At 36.0% G+C, this 17279-nt stretch overlaps 1 protein-coding gene across 1 annotated transcript; it reads right to left on the bottom strand.

The window, feature by feature from the left end:
• Positions 1 to 2828: 2828 nt before the first annotated feature.
• On the bottom strand, positions 2829 to 3855 carry LOC107814712 (GATA transcription factor 15). Its single transcript, XM_016640163.2, has 3 exons — positions 3545 to 3855; positions 3335 to 3460; positions 2829 to 3261 (listed from the first exon to the last, which is right to left on the bottom strand). Exons 1-3 carry the CDS (start codon positions 3560 to 3562, stop codon positions 2941 to 2943), a joined length of 465 nt encoding a protein of 154 aa, XP_016495649.1. The 5' UTR covers positions 3563 to 3855; the 3' UTR covers positions 2829 to 2940.
• Positions 3856 to 17279: the final 13424 nt, after the last annotated feature.

Below are 17279 nucleotides of genomic sequence, written 5' to 3'. Positions count from 1 at the left end.
ACATGCCTTGAGGTCGTTCCTTGGCCTATGCAACTTCTATCGGCGGTTTGTGAAAAGTTACTCCCTCATTGCAGTGCCGCTGACAGAACTTCTCAAGAAGGCCACCCCGTGGGATTGGGGCCCCAAGCGGGCAAAGGCCTTCGACGCATTGAAGATGGCTATGTCCAGTAGCCCAGTCTTGGCCCTCCCTGACTTGGCCAAGCCATTCGAAGTGCAAACGGATGCCTCCGACTATGCACTTGGTGGAGTATTGCTACAAGAAGGGCATCCCGTAGCGTACGAGAGCCGGAAACTGAAGGATGCAGAGCGACGCTATGCCGCCCATGAGAAAGAATTATTGGCTGTCGTTCATTGCTTACGCCTTTGGAGGCATTATCTACTGGGAGCCCCATTCGTGGTCAAGACAGACAATACAGCCGTTAGCCATTTCATGACCCAGCCAAAGCTGAATGGACGACAGGCTAGGTGGCAGGAACTCCTAGCGGAATTTCACTTCAACCTGGAGTACCGAAGTGGAAAGACCAATCATGTTGCTGATGCACTCAGTCGGAGAGCTGATCTAGCATCGATGTGTGTACTCGCCGCCCTAAAGGGAAGCGAAGTAACCACCACCATAAAAGACCAGATACAGGATCTACTCATCAAGGATCCTGCTGCACAGTATTTGGTTGATTTGGTAGGACAGGGCAAGACTCGCCAGTTCTACACCGAAGATGGGTTCCTGAAGGTGAAAGGGAACCGACTTTATATTCCTAAAGGAGGAGATCTACGACGGACTCTTCTTGCAGAATGCCACGATACTTTGTGGGCCGGTCATCCCGGCGAGGAACGCACCATGGCATTGCTTCGCCGTGCATATTATTGGCCTCAAATGGTCGATGACGTCGCTCAGTATGTGAAGACCTGTCTAGTATGCCAGAAAGATAAGTCAGACCGCTTGACGCAGGCAGGGCTCTTGGAACCACTAGCTGTACCAAAAAGACCTTGGGAAAGCGTTTCCCTGGACTTCATCACCGGATTGCCCAAGGTCGGAGATCTCACAACTATCTTGGTTGTGGTGGATCGGTTTTCCAAGTATGCTACCTTTATAGCAGCCCCACAATATATATCAGCAGAAGATACAGCTCGACTATTCTTCTCTCATGTCGTCAAGTATTGGGGCTTACCTAAAGACATTGTTAGTGATCGCGACTCACGCTTCACTAGCAATTTTTGGACCCAACTCTTTAAGTGCCTCGGGTCAAAATTGAGTCATAGCTCAAGTTTTCATCCGCAATCTGATGGCCAGACGGAGCGATTCAATGGCATGCTAGAGGAATATCTCCGGCACTTTGTGACCGGATCGCAGAAGAATTGGGTGAAGCTTCTGGATGCTGCTCAACTGTGTTTCAATTCACAAAAGAGCTCAAGTACCAACAAAAGCGCTTTTGAAATTGTTACCGGACAGCAACCGCTACTCCCACACACAGTGAACGCACCAAACATGTCAAAATCTCCTCGGGCTGCCAGCTTCTCAAAAGAATGGAAGCAAAATTTGGAGATAGTGCGGAGCTATCTTGTCAAAGCCCAAAAGCGGATGAAGAGGCATGCTGATCAGAATCGCCGCTTTGTGGAATACCAAGTGGGAGACAAAGTGATGGTCAAAATCCCAAAGCGGTACTTGTTTGCAGGGGTCCATGACCCTCGCCTATTGCAAAAATACATTGGACCCTTGTCCATTGAAAGGCGCATTGGGAAAGTTGCATACCGGGTGGATACCCCAGCTTGGTGGAAAATCCATCCTGTTTTCCATGTCAGTCTCCTGAAACCTTTTCGGGAAGATGTGGAGGATCCTTCACGAAGCCAACTCACAATACCAAGTATTCGAGGCCCCAATTCAACCGGAAAAAGGCGTGCTGAAGCTATTCTTGATGATCGAGTGATTCACGCCTCAAGAAAAGATCACCAGGAGTTCTTGGTGAAATGGCAGGGATGTGATGCAGAGGAGAATACTTGGGAGAGGGGAACAAACCTCAAAGCCTACAAGAGCCTGATTGATGATTACCTTGCAAGGAAGGCGCCGAGGACGTCGCCAACTCAGGTGGGGGAGAATGTCATGGGCGGCTTTCCAGCCATGCCCCATGATCCCTTGGACGCGCCCCGTGGCGTCCTGGCCAGCCTCCCAACGCCCGTCGCCACGGTCGGCCCCGTGGTCTCGGCAGCTCCAAGTGACAAGCGCGCATGTGCCTCTGTCGCCCCACCGATAGCCATCGCCAGCGCCCAGCCACAGGCAAAAGCCAACAGCGCCGCGCGCGCAGACCCTGATGCTAAAGACAAAGTTGCTGCCAACGGACTTGCTGCTGCTTTGTAGAAGACTAAGTCCTTTTCATTGTAAATATAGAGTAGTTTTGCTGCATTTTCTTTAAGTGTGATTTTCCAGCTTTCATAGGTCTAGTCATGTAACTTTGGTTTATTTTTTTAAGCATTATTAAGGGGGACCAAGCAATCAAAACTTTCAAGCAAGCAAACAATTCTCTGTACTGGTGTCTCTCCCCCCGACACCGTCTTGTTTTCTGTAATAGCTTTCATTCAATGCAATCAAGCTTTCTTTCATTCTCAATTCTCTTTTCTGCTCTCTTTCAATTGCTCATGACATTGGTTTTCCCGTACGGCACTGACAATCTAGTCTAGCGTACGGAGGGGACCTCAGTTGGCGGACAGCAACCGTACTGACATCGGTTGCCTAGCCTTACGTCGCCCTTCCAAGGAACTTCAGGAAGGCGCCGCGTAACATAAAGCATAACAATAAGTTTTCATTAAACTAAAATAAATTTAAAAGGATAGAGCACTTTCAATTCAAAGGAGAGCCAACTTGTTTTATCATTCTCTGTTCATACACTCATCTCACCAAGCAAAAAAGGTACAACCATCACAGGCCCTAGAACAACATTTCTGTTTGATTTAAGCATAAACAGAGGCGCAAGAGAGAGCCATCAACAAGATAGCAGCTTGTTCTACTTCACCAAGCTTGTGAGTTGATCTTGATCTTGATCTTGGTCTTGAACTTGATCTTGATCTTGGTCTCTGCAATGCTACTACTTGTCTACCAAAAGGCAACAATAAAGAACCATTACTGCTGCTGCTGGTACTATCTCCACTGCTGCTCGTACTAGTGTTACTGCACTGGTTTTTATTTTCAGATGATTTCTTCAATTTCTTGTCCAATCCGACAAGTGCTCTTCTCTTCTTCCTGCTCCTGATCCCACACGCATTACACAATGACTGCATTCACAAAATCAATCTTTTCAAAAAAACTTTTGAAACATGTTAAAAGTACAGTATATATCTTACTGACCTTAGGGCCAGCAGGGCCACCACGCCAAAGAGGGGTTTTAGTGGTACCACAATCAACACATGTTTTGAGTTGGCTTTCGCTGTTTTCTCTTTCTCTTTGCCTCATCATATCCTCAGATCCCGAACCCTATGCCAAAAAACAATCAATCCAAATCAGACATTTGTACACACACAGAGTAAAATGGTTCAAGGGTGGATCTTGATCACTCACTTTATCACGTAGATTCATCACTTTGATCAACTGATTAACTAGAAAGACCAAGTGAAAATAACATCCAACAGAACAACCTTGATCACCACAGCTTCAATGATCACACCTAAAACTACTAATACCAAAAATTAAGCAAAACCCAGAACAAGAAATGGCAGATAAATCACACTTGATTCTTGATTTCAACTAGAAGAACAACTGATTAGACCCGCTCAAAAAATGAAAGGTTTAGCAGGAAATTAAGGGGTTTAGTAAACCGACTTGAAGAGATAGGAAGAGAGACTGCGGGAAAGATACAGAGAGACCGACACTGAAAGGGAATAGTGGTCGATCAGAGGATATAAAAATGTGGGGGTTATAAGAGGGCTTACGAAAACCCTAGGCGCGAGGGATTGTGGAAGTGACTAAGTTACCCTTGGTTACGAAAATGTTTATCCCTCAGTCGATCCGCCATTAAAATGTTCTTTTGTTATTTCTAGGGGTGGGGGCAATATGGGCACTTTAGAAACTTTTCTTTTGCCGTTTGCCGCCTTATGTTAAATCTAGGGTTTTCAAGACTTGATCACCCCGCCAAGCGACGTTAAACTTTTTTTTTTTTTTTTTTTTTGTATATCAAAATGAATAATTAATTAACAATATTACGAAATCTTGTCACCTACTACTACTTTCAACAGGAACAATTCTAAAACTTGCTAATCAAGCCAAGAGTATATATCACCTTGCAATAAGTGAATTGAGATATTTGCTACTAATACTCTATAACATGGATTAAGAACACTTTATATCAGGTAGGTGTATGAAGCGTGCTACACTGAGAAAAAACCCAAAAATATATATTATTTTTGGTTTTAGATTCAAAGTCATACATATTCTTCCACATGAAACACTAATAGTCTATTTACTTTAACAAAGTAGTGCACTTTTAGTCATAACACTAAACACATTTTAATTTTTAACAGAAATCTAAGATCTGACAAAATATCTGTTTCATTTATTTTCTTGTTTACCGAAAGAAATAAAGATGACAGATTTATCTAGATAGCAAATAGTAAATATACATAAAATTTATTTACTATTTATCTATTTACTATACGTAAAATATATATTTTACTAAGAAATATTAAACACCGTTAATTTTTATTTGCAATGATTTTTATCTAGATAACCTCAAATGTTATCTAGATTTTTTATTATATACATAATATTTATTATACGTTGACATAAAATAAATATATGTAAAATATACATTTTACTAAGAAATGTTAAACACCGTTAATTTTTATTTGCAATTATTTTTATCTAGATAACCTCAAATTTTATCTAGATTTTTTATTATATACATAATATCTACTATACGTTGACATAAAATAAATATATATTTATTATATTTTTTTATTTTAAGGGAGTAAACATATAGTAAATATACATAAAATAAAAATAAATTTTGTGTATATAATAAAAAAATCTAGATAACATTTGAAGTTATCTAGATAACAATCATTACAAATAAAAATTAACGGTGTTTAACATTTCTTAGTAAATGTATATTTTACATATAGTAAATAGATAAATAGCAAATAAATTCTATGTTCGGTAAACAAGAAAATAAATGGAACAGATATTTTGTCAGATCTTAGATTTCTGTTAAAAATTAAAATGTATTTAGTGTTATGACTAAAAGTGCACCACTTTGTTAAAGTAAATGGACTATTAGTACTCTATGTGGAAGAATATATATGACTTTGAGTCTAAAGCCAAAGATAATGTATGTTTTTGAGCTTTTTTCAGTGTTTTGACTAAAAGTGCACCACTTTGTTAAAGTAAATGTACTATTAGTACTCCATATGAAAGAATATGTATGACTTTGAATCTAAAGTCAAAAATCATGTATGGTTTTGGACTTTTCCTCCTCGTACACTTTGAGATGACTGCACTCACGGTAAACTATAATAATATCATAAGTACACTACCATTTCCCACCAAGGGCGCCTCTAGGCCTAGGGTAAGGCACCTGTACTACTATATTATTATTATTATTATTATTATTATTATTATTTCCCTCCGTTCCAATTTATGTGAACTTGTTTGATTGTACACGAAATTTAAGAAAAAATGAAGATTTTTGGAATTTGTGGTCCTAAACAAATCAAAAAGGGGCCCAAAGTATTTGTGTGGTTATAAAAGCTTCTCATTAAGGATAGAATTGTAAGTTTAACCAAAATTGTTTCCAAATTTAGAAAGGGATCATTCTTTTTAGAACGGACTAAAAAAAAAAATAGGTTCACATAAACTGAAACGGATGGAGTAATATATAATAATGATTATTAAAAGATTTCAAATCTTAATATTCTTTTAAATTTGGTAAAGTTAGGATATTGAGTGAATTAATTACAATAAATTTTTTCTCGCATTAACCTAAATAAATATGTATTTACGTTCTCATCATTTTATTTTTCTTCCCCCTATGTATAGTCTTTGTTATGTTTCTCACGATTTCACTTTCTACTTTCAACTTAGATTCGCTAAATTAGCTAAAAAACAATTATCAAAGTTAATTGATCCATACATCATAAAGTAAATTTTTTTGTGTCTCATCTTTTTTAACTAAGAAATCCCTTAGGCAATGATGTGATTCTTCGAGTTAACAAAAAATCAACTGACCAGGATTAAGATCTTGAAACGAAAACGTAGTTTAAGGGCTTGTTTTAAGAAACAATGTATCTCACGTTTTAATTAGGACTCGAAATATGATGATTCAAAAACGAGGTGAAAGATGACAATCAGAACTATAAGAAAGACTATTTACTCGTTTAAAACAAGTAAATATTGGTGTTGTACCGGTTCAAGGAAAGTTCTGATTCTAGGATATCAAACTAACGAATTTAGATCAAGAAACGTGTTCTTGAATGAAAAATTCCTAAAGTCACCACTTGGAATCAACTAACGTGATAAAGAAACACCACACGTAATTAAAAAGAAGATAAAGACTATCACCACCTTGCTTGGAACCAAAAACAAGGACAAAGAAGACAAAATAGAGAAAAATACTCTATTGCAAAATAGAGCAAACCTCCAAAAACTTGAATTTTTTTCTACAAGGCAAGAGAACCATTTACATAGGCCTAGAGTCTCTTCTTTCATGACTACAATTCCTATTCTAATAAGAAAATAAAATAATTAAAGACAAGAAAAGTAAAATCCCTATTTCTACAAGGAAAAGAAACTAGAATCCTACTAAAAGGAAAATCTTATTCTAAAAGGAATAAAATAAATCATATTTTAAGAAGGAAAGAATCTTGGCTTCTTGAAATCAATCTTGAGCTTCTTGGACTTCTTGCGCTTCTTGAAAATAAGTCCATATGTTTGGATTTGAGTTATAAAATATGATCTTGGCCAAAATTAATAAAATTTAACATAAATTCTTCTTTTACTTCAGGCAAGTATCGCAAGGTTCAAAACTCGATGAATAATGGGATCACCTCTTTATTATTTTTACTTAATACCATATTTTTGTATAGGGGAGAGTTCAATACTATGACGTGCGCCTAACACATACATCATGCATTGCACTTTCACCATTAAATCAAAGCCATGTAGGTTTTTTCTCTCTCATTATTATATGGATTTTATGAAAGAAGTTTAAAGGTCTTTTGATATATTTTGATTTTAGGCCACTGATTTAGTTGAGATCACTGTCCTACGTACATGTTGTTCAACCAACTTCATTCACATTTGATAACTAAATAACACATTCACTGCATTTAATGTTTTTGTTCATTGTTGTCTTATTTATATTGAGACTATAAAATTTGATTGAGATATGGACAAGTGGCTCAAGAGGGAGGTTAGTAAATCTTTGATTAAGGCCCTCGAGATTGTGAGGCCCCAAAAAATTTTAAAATTAGATTTTATGATTTTATTTTAGGTTAGACAATATTAAAGTTTGTAGAAAAATTAAAAATAATTGTAAAAATAAAGAAAGACTGTCTACTAACAGTAAGAAAATTTGAGAACTTTGAATTAACTACTTAAATCTTCATATTAATGGATATATAACTTTTTTCAATTTATTTTAAAATATTATATTATAAACTAACTCTTTTGCATGTGTGTAGATGCATATATGAATTCTAATACAAAAGGTATAAAGCCTCTTATTTATCGAGCCACTCTTGTTTCCCACCATCTTCACAATGTTCCACAGTAGGTTGATAAAGCACGCACTATCCTTATATTTTATAGTAGTTTGACTATGTCCCACAGACTTTTGTACTGGAATTGTTTTTAAATGCTCCTTGACAGTTGTATAATGAATTTTGGGATATTACAGATAATTTATTACGTTTTTAGACTTCAGTTATATTGAGATGTTAGTATATCAAGATCTATTTTATGGCTCCATTTATTATATGCACTTTAAATTGGTTAAACGATAATGGATCATCTGGTGAGTAGTGGCTCATAAATAATGAGATGCCAATCACGGCATATGTTTTCAGTAGGTGACACCTCCACCATTTTCAAATTTCAACAACTAGAAACCACCACTTTCAGTCGATAAAATAAAATGACTCACTCTCTCTAGTCTAAAAAATAACTTCAGGACACTATCTAATCTTGCTTTGTGGAGTGGTAAGAAAGGTGCACAAATTTTTGTGGAGTTCGGTGATCTGCGTGGATACTTTTGTTTTGAGATTTTTTTTTGTGTGGGTGGTGAAAGTGTGGTTTCATTACTCAAATAGTTATTTAACTATCCGAAATTATCTATTAAAATTATTTTTTTTCATTTGTAATAGCAAAGTCAATTAACTATGTTTATGGCACTCAGAAGGTCACTCAATTAGATTTGTCAAACTTTTGATTGCCTTATATCTATTTTACCCTCTAAATTATTAATTATTTTCTTCAATTGTTGAGAAGCAACGGAATTTCGTGGGTTGAGCCCTTGAGTGAACGCCTGAACGGCCCAATCATCCGTGACGAGGGGCAGGTCCATTCGCTCCATCTGGAACCTCGACATGAACTCCCTAAGCATCTCGTTGTCTCTTTGCTTGACTTCGAAAAGGTCCGATTTCGTCGATTCGACCTTGATGGCGCTGGCATGGGTTTTCACGAAAGCATCTGCAAGCATAGCAGATGAATCAATAGGAGGCAAATTATAGTACCATATCATCGCTCTTTTGGACAAAGTTTTCTCAAATTTTTTCAATAACACCGATTCGATCTCGTCATCTTCTAGGTCATTGCCTTTGATTGTGCACGTATAGGAGGTTACATGCTCGTTTGAATCTGTGGTCCCATTATATTTGATAATGTCGGTCATTCAGAATCTCTTCGGGATTGGCTTTGGTGCCGCACTTGGAGGGAAAGGCTTATAAATAAATTTTTTTGGAATTTGGCCCTTTCAATATTAGGGGCGCTTCCGGGATCTGATTGACCCTCGATTGTAATTTTCCACCTTCTAGTCATTTGCCTCTATCTTTTTTTGCACCAGACTACATCCGCTTTGTTAGTGCTTCGAGCATTTTCATCACCTCGAAAGTTTACCCAGGCCCGAATTCATCCGGTTTCACGGCAATTTGTTCATCCCTTCGAGTGTTTTCTCTGACCCGCTCGGGCTCGATCCTGTTAGGGGCGTGACTTTGGGTCTACAACTGCGCTATTGTCGCTTGCTGAGCTTGCAATATTTCGAAAATCAATTGCAAGCTAACTCCATCGCCTTCCCCTTCGGGTGCTTCTCGAGCCGATGGCCGGGGTTCCTCGCGAATGCTATTTTCGGGGTCATTTGGTAGGTTGATATTGATGGAAACCTGTGAGTTAGCATCGGCTGGGTCAACGATTGGGACACCATTGGGATTAACATGGGGTACGTCATTGCTGGGTACCACATTAGTTTTCACCGTGGTGGCCTGACTCGGCGTCAATGTTCAAGTGAGCAGACTGAGAATTTGACATTCTTATATTAACCTGAAATCAAACTTCAAAGAACAAGTATAAAATAGGGTGTGTTATGGAGATTCGTATTAAATCACCACTATTATCCTTAGCCCCACGGTGAGCGCCAAACTGTTTTCCCTTAAAATGAGTAACAATTAAATTTGTACGCGGTTAAAAGATACGTGATTTAATTTAACATGAATGATCTATGAACAGAAAATAATTAAAGTAAAGTGAAGCGAAATAATCAAACTAGACGTGATGAAAAATTAAGCCTTGCTTTTAGATGAACACTGAAAATTGACCTCGGTCGAGTCCTCGAGACAGGCTCGGTTGCAACCAAATAATTAAGCAGCTGAAGAACACTCTGAACAGTAGCTAGAGAACAAAAATGAACTTTTATTGCTTTGATATGCGTGCCAATAATATTTTTAAAATAAAAAAAATTCTCTCCTTTATATAGTAGGGGTATTTCAATCCTAGTACAAATCTGAATAAGGTAAAAAATCTTCTCCTCCTAGTAAATGTTGATCTGCAGTTGATACCGGACGAGATTTGCACCGTAACATCCGATTGAGGGCGGATATTACAACTCCCCGCTTATCGTGCTTAACCCTTTTTCCCTTAGTCTCGAACCTTCACTCTGCTCGGACCTAATGCTCGGCCGTATCCGGTCCCGGGTACACCATTCGTCCTCTCCGGACTCTGAGACGCGGGACCCCTCGGCTTTACTCATGGTTGTGTCAGATCGTGCTTTCTCCTCTCGTTTCTTTACCGTTAAATCGGAGGTAATTTTTATCTCCGATTTTATCCGTACACTATTATATTATTATTTTTTATTTTATTACCTTAATATGAACCCCTGATGAGTTCCTGACATAAAGAAAATTAGCAGTACAAGAACAAAAGAGAAAAAAATGAGACCATTTTAAAAAGAGATAGAGAATGAATTCTGTAAGCACGGATGTATTTGATAAGACAAAGCACATGAGTGGGGATATAAAAACCACGAATTAAGAAAGTGTACTTTGTTTCATTGAGACAACATTGTAGGCGGCTGGCGTCAACGCCCTACCTTTACTACAATTTGCCTTTGTTGCTTCCATACACGCACTCTTTAATGAAATCTAACGTCGTTGGTATGTAGAGATACCTATTTATGATGTTTCGTGCCCAAAACAGAAATTAACATGAGTTGGACTTCATGTCTTTGTTAGGTTATGGTAATTATGTAGGTGGTTTAGGAATTTAAACTCGATATGTTTGGCCTACAAAATTTTTAGCACGAAATCTTTTCACGAAATGTGGGTCAAAAGTTAAAATTTATTGAAAATTTTAATAATTTTTATATAAATATTTATGTTTTATATTAAAAATACTAGATTCGATTGAATTAACCTTCGATTGAATTAACCGGGCGTTCGAAAAAAATCTCATTTTCCTTGTCCCCTAATGAACCTCCAATCTAAGAGTAATTTTAAATGTTACTCAAAAGTTGAGGGGTAAGTATGGATCGCTTTTTATCTTAAAAAGTGGATATATGGAGTCAAAGCATTTCCGTTAGGTGCTTCAGTACTCGTCGAACAAATACGAGACGCTTTGTTCATAGTAACGGTATGAACGACAACGGTGTAACGGCGGGTGAAAATTATTTACACCCCCAACTTTGAATAATTATTGTTCTTCCCTCTTTTATCCTATATAATATCTATTTTGGCCTTGTCATTTTATTTACTCCTCTATGTAATACTCTTTTTTTAATTTTATATACTATTTTTATAATTTTATCTATATGTGCATCGAGTTTGAAGAAGTATCTGTCTTTACTTTAATAATTATTAATTTTTGTACTAACTTGCATTGCGTGTATGTTTATAAGGTTTTCACCATTTTTTATTCTCGATTGTATTAATAAATTTTGGAAATTTGATTGCTATTAATATAATTATTGATAAGAGTAAATTATTTTCTTTTTTACTATTATTTTGTTCATCCTTTTCTTTATTTATCATCATTAAATTATACGCTTGATTTTTATTTTTTATTCTGAAAATAAAATTTATTTATTATATAACTAAGTTTTTTATAGATACTAGAAAAGAGAAAAATATCATGATACTAAAAAGGTAAAAAATAAAAAATAGAAAAAAAATAAATATTGATAATATAAAGGTCAAAATAGGCATTTTAAAAAGTCAATTGAGAAATGAGGAGGAGAATTACATTTGTTTAAAGTAGAGGGAGAAGTTTAATTTTTAAAGCAAAGTTAGTGGATGTAAGTATTTTCATCCCATGTAACGACCGATAACATTGAGCAATTTCAAATAATATAGGGCAAATTTGAACTTTTGGTAACCTCTTGTATTGGTGATCAGTTAATTGTGCTAAATGCATTAGATGTCATCCCTAGTATGATATTTCCACAAACTTTAAAGTTAAGAAAACTATAACACTATAATTTCACTAATATTGGTCAATTTCATTCAAAATTTTGGACTTAAAATTGAAAAGGTTGATTCAATGAAAATAGCAGGAGTCCATTAGAAGAAATTTAATGAGGTCGATTTCAATAGTATTCTGATTTACAAAAGTTATTTAATTAACACTAGCAGACATAAGTAGGTATTAGAGAAAATAAAGTTTCCAGCTTCATAATGCATGTGCATAGTGATTCGTGACTACAGAGCTTTCTGTGTCTCAGTTTTGACCAGCTTATAATACAACTCTGGTCAAACTTCTTGCTGCAGAATCAACATTTAATATGTTTTCTTTGCCTCTTTTCTCATTCATGTTTTTACTTATTTTTTTGGCGAGTGGGTAGGTGGGGAGCCTTTTTAAATTTTGCGCGCATATTTATATACAAATTTTACCTTATATATCAAAGGTATATCCCTATTTATTATAAATCAAAATTATTTTAAAATATTATTTTATATAGTTATCTTTTTGTATTTTATATCAAAATAAGTATTTATGGTATATACTACCATTGAGGCATGAAATACACTATTTATGTTTTTCCTCTCTCTTAGACAACTGGATATACTTATTTTTAAGATGATTGTCGTTACTGTATTCATGAATACATGACGCGAATACATGTGAATACATGCGCATACAACTGGACTGTCCTGATTTTAGGCGCTTTTTACTGTTGTATTCATGAATACAATAGCGCAAATACATGTGAATACATACGCGTACAGCTGAACTGCCTTGATTTTAGGCGCTTTTTGCTGTTGTATTCATGAATACATGGTTGCGCGAATACATGTGAATACATACACGTATTACTGGATTGCCCTGATTTTAGGCGCTTTTTACTGCTGTATTCATGAATACAGCAGTGCGAATACTATGAATACATGCGCGTATAGCTGGACTGCCCTGATTTTAGGCGCTTTTTGCTATTGTATTCATGAATACATGGCGCGAATTCATGTGAATACATGCGCGTACAGCTGGACTACCCTGATTTTTAGGTACTTTTTGTTGTTGTATTCATGAATACAACAGTGCGAATATAACGAATATACTGCCATAATAACTTAATAGTAGCTATAAAAAGTAATTATGGATATGGTAGCTATAGAAAGTTAATAGTGATAGCATCAAGGACAAGGATAAAGTTTTGGAAGCTTTAAGGCCATTTACAAGATCTCAAGCTAAAGAGTTGCAGACTAAGGTTGCTGGATTTCAATGGCAAATAAAGAAGCTTTTAATTGTAGAGGAAGAGCTCAAGCCCAAAGTAGATGAATTATCCAAGTTTTACAATTATTTGGTGATCCAAATTGAAGTCCAAGAGGAGGAAGATCGAGCTACCAAATCAGTCCTTGAAGTCCACTAAATGGGCTCAAAATGAGCTTAAAAGAGGTCCAAAAGGGGGTGTTTCAAAAGGAGCCCAATTGGAGTCCAAACCAATGGCCCAAACTAGTAGTTTTAAGGTCCAAAATCTGACCCAAAGGGATTTGGCTGCCCCCACCTAATTTTATTGACTTTCCTTACTCCTTAGCAACTACCCTACCTAATTGTAATGACTTTTTGATGCCTTAGAAACTACCCTGCCTAATTGTAATGACTTTTTATGCCTTAGTACTCCTATAAATAAGGAGTTTTTCTCATTCATTGAGACACTTCATTATTGATTAAGTATATCATACTTTGAGAGTTCTTTTGAACCTTTGTTACTTGTGCTTTGAGATTTATCTTTCAACCTTTACTAGTTCATAGTTCAAGGTAGTAAGATTACTTCTCTATTGTGATATCTTTGATTCCTTTGTGGTATTCTTAGAAGGCGATTAATACTAGTTATTAATTATTGTCTCAAGTTACTCGTAAAGCGGTCAAGATCCGAATCTATTATTTTGATTTTCTTTTAAGTAAAGGCATTTGATTTCTTCAATAAATCAAGACGTTGTTGCTTTGATCTTGTCAAGGCTATAGAACTTGCGTTCTTGGAATTCTTTCCTTGAATTTTCCCATATCCTTTATTTTTTGCCCTTTAATTCTAGTTGTTTAATTCCTTATTATTATTGCTTCCGCATTTACTTTTCGAAATATTGCTTCCGCATTTACTTTTCGAATTCTTACTCTAGTTTGGATTCCCGACCTAGTCATTATCAAGTGGTATCAGAGCGGTTCTATCAAGGTTTCGTTCTTGATAATTCTGGAGATTTCTTATATACTAAGAGAGAAAAAAAACAAGTAAAAAAAAAACGAAAATCAATTTTAAAAAAAATTGCTTGCTCTCCAGGAACTTTCTTTTGTATCTAATTTGTTTCCAAAAACTATCAAAGGAAACAAGAAGAGGGGATCCCGGATTTTAAAGATAAGACAAAAATTTAATTTTTCTTACTCTTTCTAATTTAAATATATATTCATTTCCTTTTTGTTCGTGTCTTGTTTCGACCGAGCCTAATAGTTCTAGGATTTGGTTCTTCTTTTATTTGTTCCCCAAAAATCTATATTTTACTACTAAGAACTTTATACGAGTTGGGTTTAACTATAAATCTACAAAGTATTTTGTTCAAAGGTTATTTTGAGAGAGAAAAAAAAAGGCAAAGTGTGTGTGAGAACAATTGAGGAAAAATTCAGTTTGTCTGATACGGTTTAATTATTTAAAATGTCACATACATGTAGTGATGATGAACGAAGGGTTCTTCAAGAAGCCGAAATCAAAGCAAGAAATAATTTTACCTTGCAAACTATGCATCAACAATTCGAAAGGTGAAATTTGCAACTCCAAGAGATGAGGGACACCATTGCTGAGCAAAATGATACAATAGCTGAACTTAGAAGGGAAAATAATGTCAGGCCCCAAGCTAGGAGAAATGTACCCCTTGCTCCCATTATAAATCAAGAAAACCCTATAGATGATTTTAATGATATTGATTTTGATAGGGTGGGAAAAGATAGGAGGGGACAAAGAGGTAGAGTAGAAGATGATAATATAAGCAGTATAAATATGAAGATTCCATCTTTCAAGGGAATAAGGGATCCAGACTTGTACCTTGATTGGGAGAGAAAGGTTGAAGCCATCTTTGACTGTCAGACAGATTGCAAGAAGGACAAGCACCAATTGCTACTTGGGCTGAGATAAAGAGGGTGATGAGAAAGAGATTCATACCATCACACTTTCAAAGAGAGCTACAACAACATCTTCAAACATTGAAGCAAGGGTCCATGTCTGTGGATGAGTACTTTAAGTCTATATATATGGATATGATCCAAGCTAATTGTATGGAGGAAGAATAGGCTACAATGGTTAGGTTTTTAAATGGTTTAAATAAGGAAATAACTGATGTAGAATTACAACAATATGTAACAATAGACGAGTTAGTTGATTTATCTGTAAAGGTAGAAAATCAAAATAAAAGAAGCAAACTAGCTCGTGGAAAGGTCGGTCAAACACCATCTCCAAAAAGCCATGGTCGAATCAAGAGATGAAGAATTCTTCTAGACCTCAAGAAGACAAGGATAAAGGTAAATTTGAGAACAAAGAGGGAGGTAAAACCTTTAACCCTAAACCTTTTACACCTTCTAGTTCTATTCAATGTCATAAATGTAAAGGAAGGGGACATATGATGCATAAATGTCCAAGTAGAAGAAACATCATTCTTAGAGAAGATGGAGGATATGAGAGTGAAAAAAGTGAGGGAGAAGAAGAGGGAGATGTGAGTAATGATGATGATGATATAGAACTACCTAATGATGGCATGATTGGGGCAGTTAGGATGATTATGACTATCAATTTGGGAAGCAATAGTAAAAAATAAAGGGAGAATATATTCCATACTAGGTGTGGGATAAAGGAAAAAACTTGTTCTATGATCATTGATAGTGATAGTTATGCTAATGTGGTGAGTTCATACTTTGTGAAAAAATTGGGACTTGCATGCATGAAACACCCTACTCCCTATAGACTCCAATGGTTAAATGATAGTAGTGAACTAAAGGTAAACAAACAATGCATGATTTTATTCAATGTTGGTAGATATGAGGATGATATTCTTTGTGACATAGTCCTTATGCAAGCTTGTTATATCTTACTGGGTCGTCCTTGGCAGTATGATAGGAATGTTTTTCATGATGGAAGGAAGAATAGATATTCTCTTGAGCTTAATGGCAAGAAATTTACTCTTGCACCTTTATCTCCTTCTCAAGTATTTGAAGATCAAAAGAGATTAAGGAAAATAACAGGAAAACCAAGGGGAGGGATAAAAAGTGAGTTTGAGGAAAAAGAAAAGAAAGGAGGCCAAGAGTTAGAAAAAAAAAAGAGATGGACGAGAGAAAGAGGTAGAAAAAAAAAGAGATGGACGAGAGAAAGAGGGAGAGGGTAGCAATTTGAGAGAAGAGATAAAAAGGGAGTTTGAAAGAAAAAATAGAAAGTCTTGGTGAGAGGAAAGAGGCTAAGGAAACAAAAAAAAAGAGTTTTTATATAAAAGCCAAAGAGTGTTTAAATGCAAAAAAAAGAGGGGTTGCCCATAATACTACTTACTTATAAAGAAGCTTTGATTAATTCTGAGTTACTAACTTCTTCTTTGCCAAGTAGTATTTCTTTTCTTTTGCAGGATTTTGAAGATGTCTTTCCTGAAGATATTCCTAATGGATTGCCACCTTTACGTGGCATTGAGCATCAAATTGATTTTGTGCCTGGATCACAAATCCCAAATAGGCATGCTTATAGGAGTAATCCAGAAGAGACAAAAGAGCTTCAAAGGCAAGTTGAGGAGCTGCTTGAGAAATGCCTTGTGAGAGAGAGAATGAGCCCTTGCTCTGTTCCCATCCTATTGGTACCCAAAAAGGATGGAACTTGGAGGATGTGTGTGGATTATAGAGCAATCAACAAGATAACGGTAAAGTATCGCCATCCTATTCTTCGTCTTGATGACATGTTGGATTAATTACATGGATCCAAAATCTTTTCTAAAATTGATCTAAAAGGTAGTTACCATCAGATTCGAATGAATCCTGGAGATGAATGAAAAACTGCTTTTAAGACCAAATATGGGCTTTATGAGTGGTTAGTTATGCCTTTTGGCTTGATTAATGCACCTAGCACTTTCATGAGATTAATGAATCATATCTTTAAGGATATTTTAATGAAAAATTTGTTGTGGTGTACTTTGATGATATCTTGATCTTTTCTAACACTTTAGAAGAGCATGTAGAACACCTAAAATAAGTTTTTGAATTTCTTAGAAAGCAACTCTTATTTGCTAATCTTAAAAAGTGTACTTTTTGTGTGGATCGTGTGATTTTCTTGAGTTTTGTGGTTAGTTCTAAAGGAGTCTAGGTT

Source organism: Nicotiana tabacum, chromosome 14, assembly GCF_000715075.1.
Source record: "Nicotiana tabacum cultivar K326 chromosome 14, ASM71507v2, whole genome shotgun sequence".
Classification (NCBI taxonomy): Eukaryota; Viridiplantae; Streptophyta; class Magnoliopsida; order Solanales; family Solanaceae; genus Nicotiana; species Nicotiana tabacum.
Note: the sequence above shows the minus strand (reverse complement) of the source record. Positions and strands in the feature narration are given on the sequence as shown.

Excerpts from the sequence above, each read along its gene's own strand:
- LOC107814712 (XM_016640163.2), bottom strand. Across the intron at positions 3,262-3,334 it reads GTGGCCCTGCTGGCCCTAAG|TCATTGTGTAATGCGTGTGG; the intron begins GTCAGTAAGATA and ends TTGTGAATGCAG.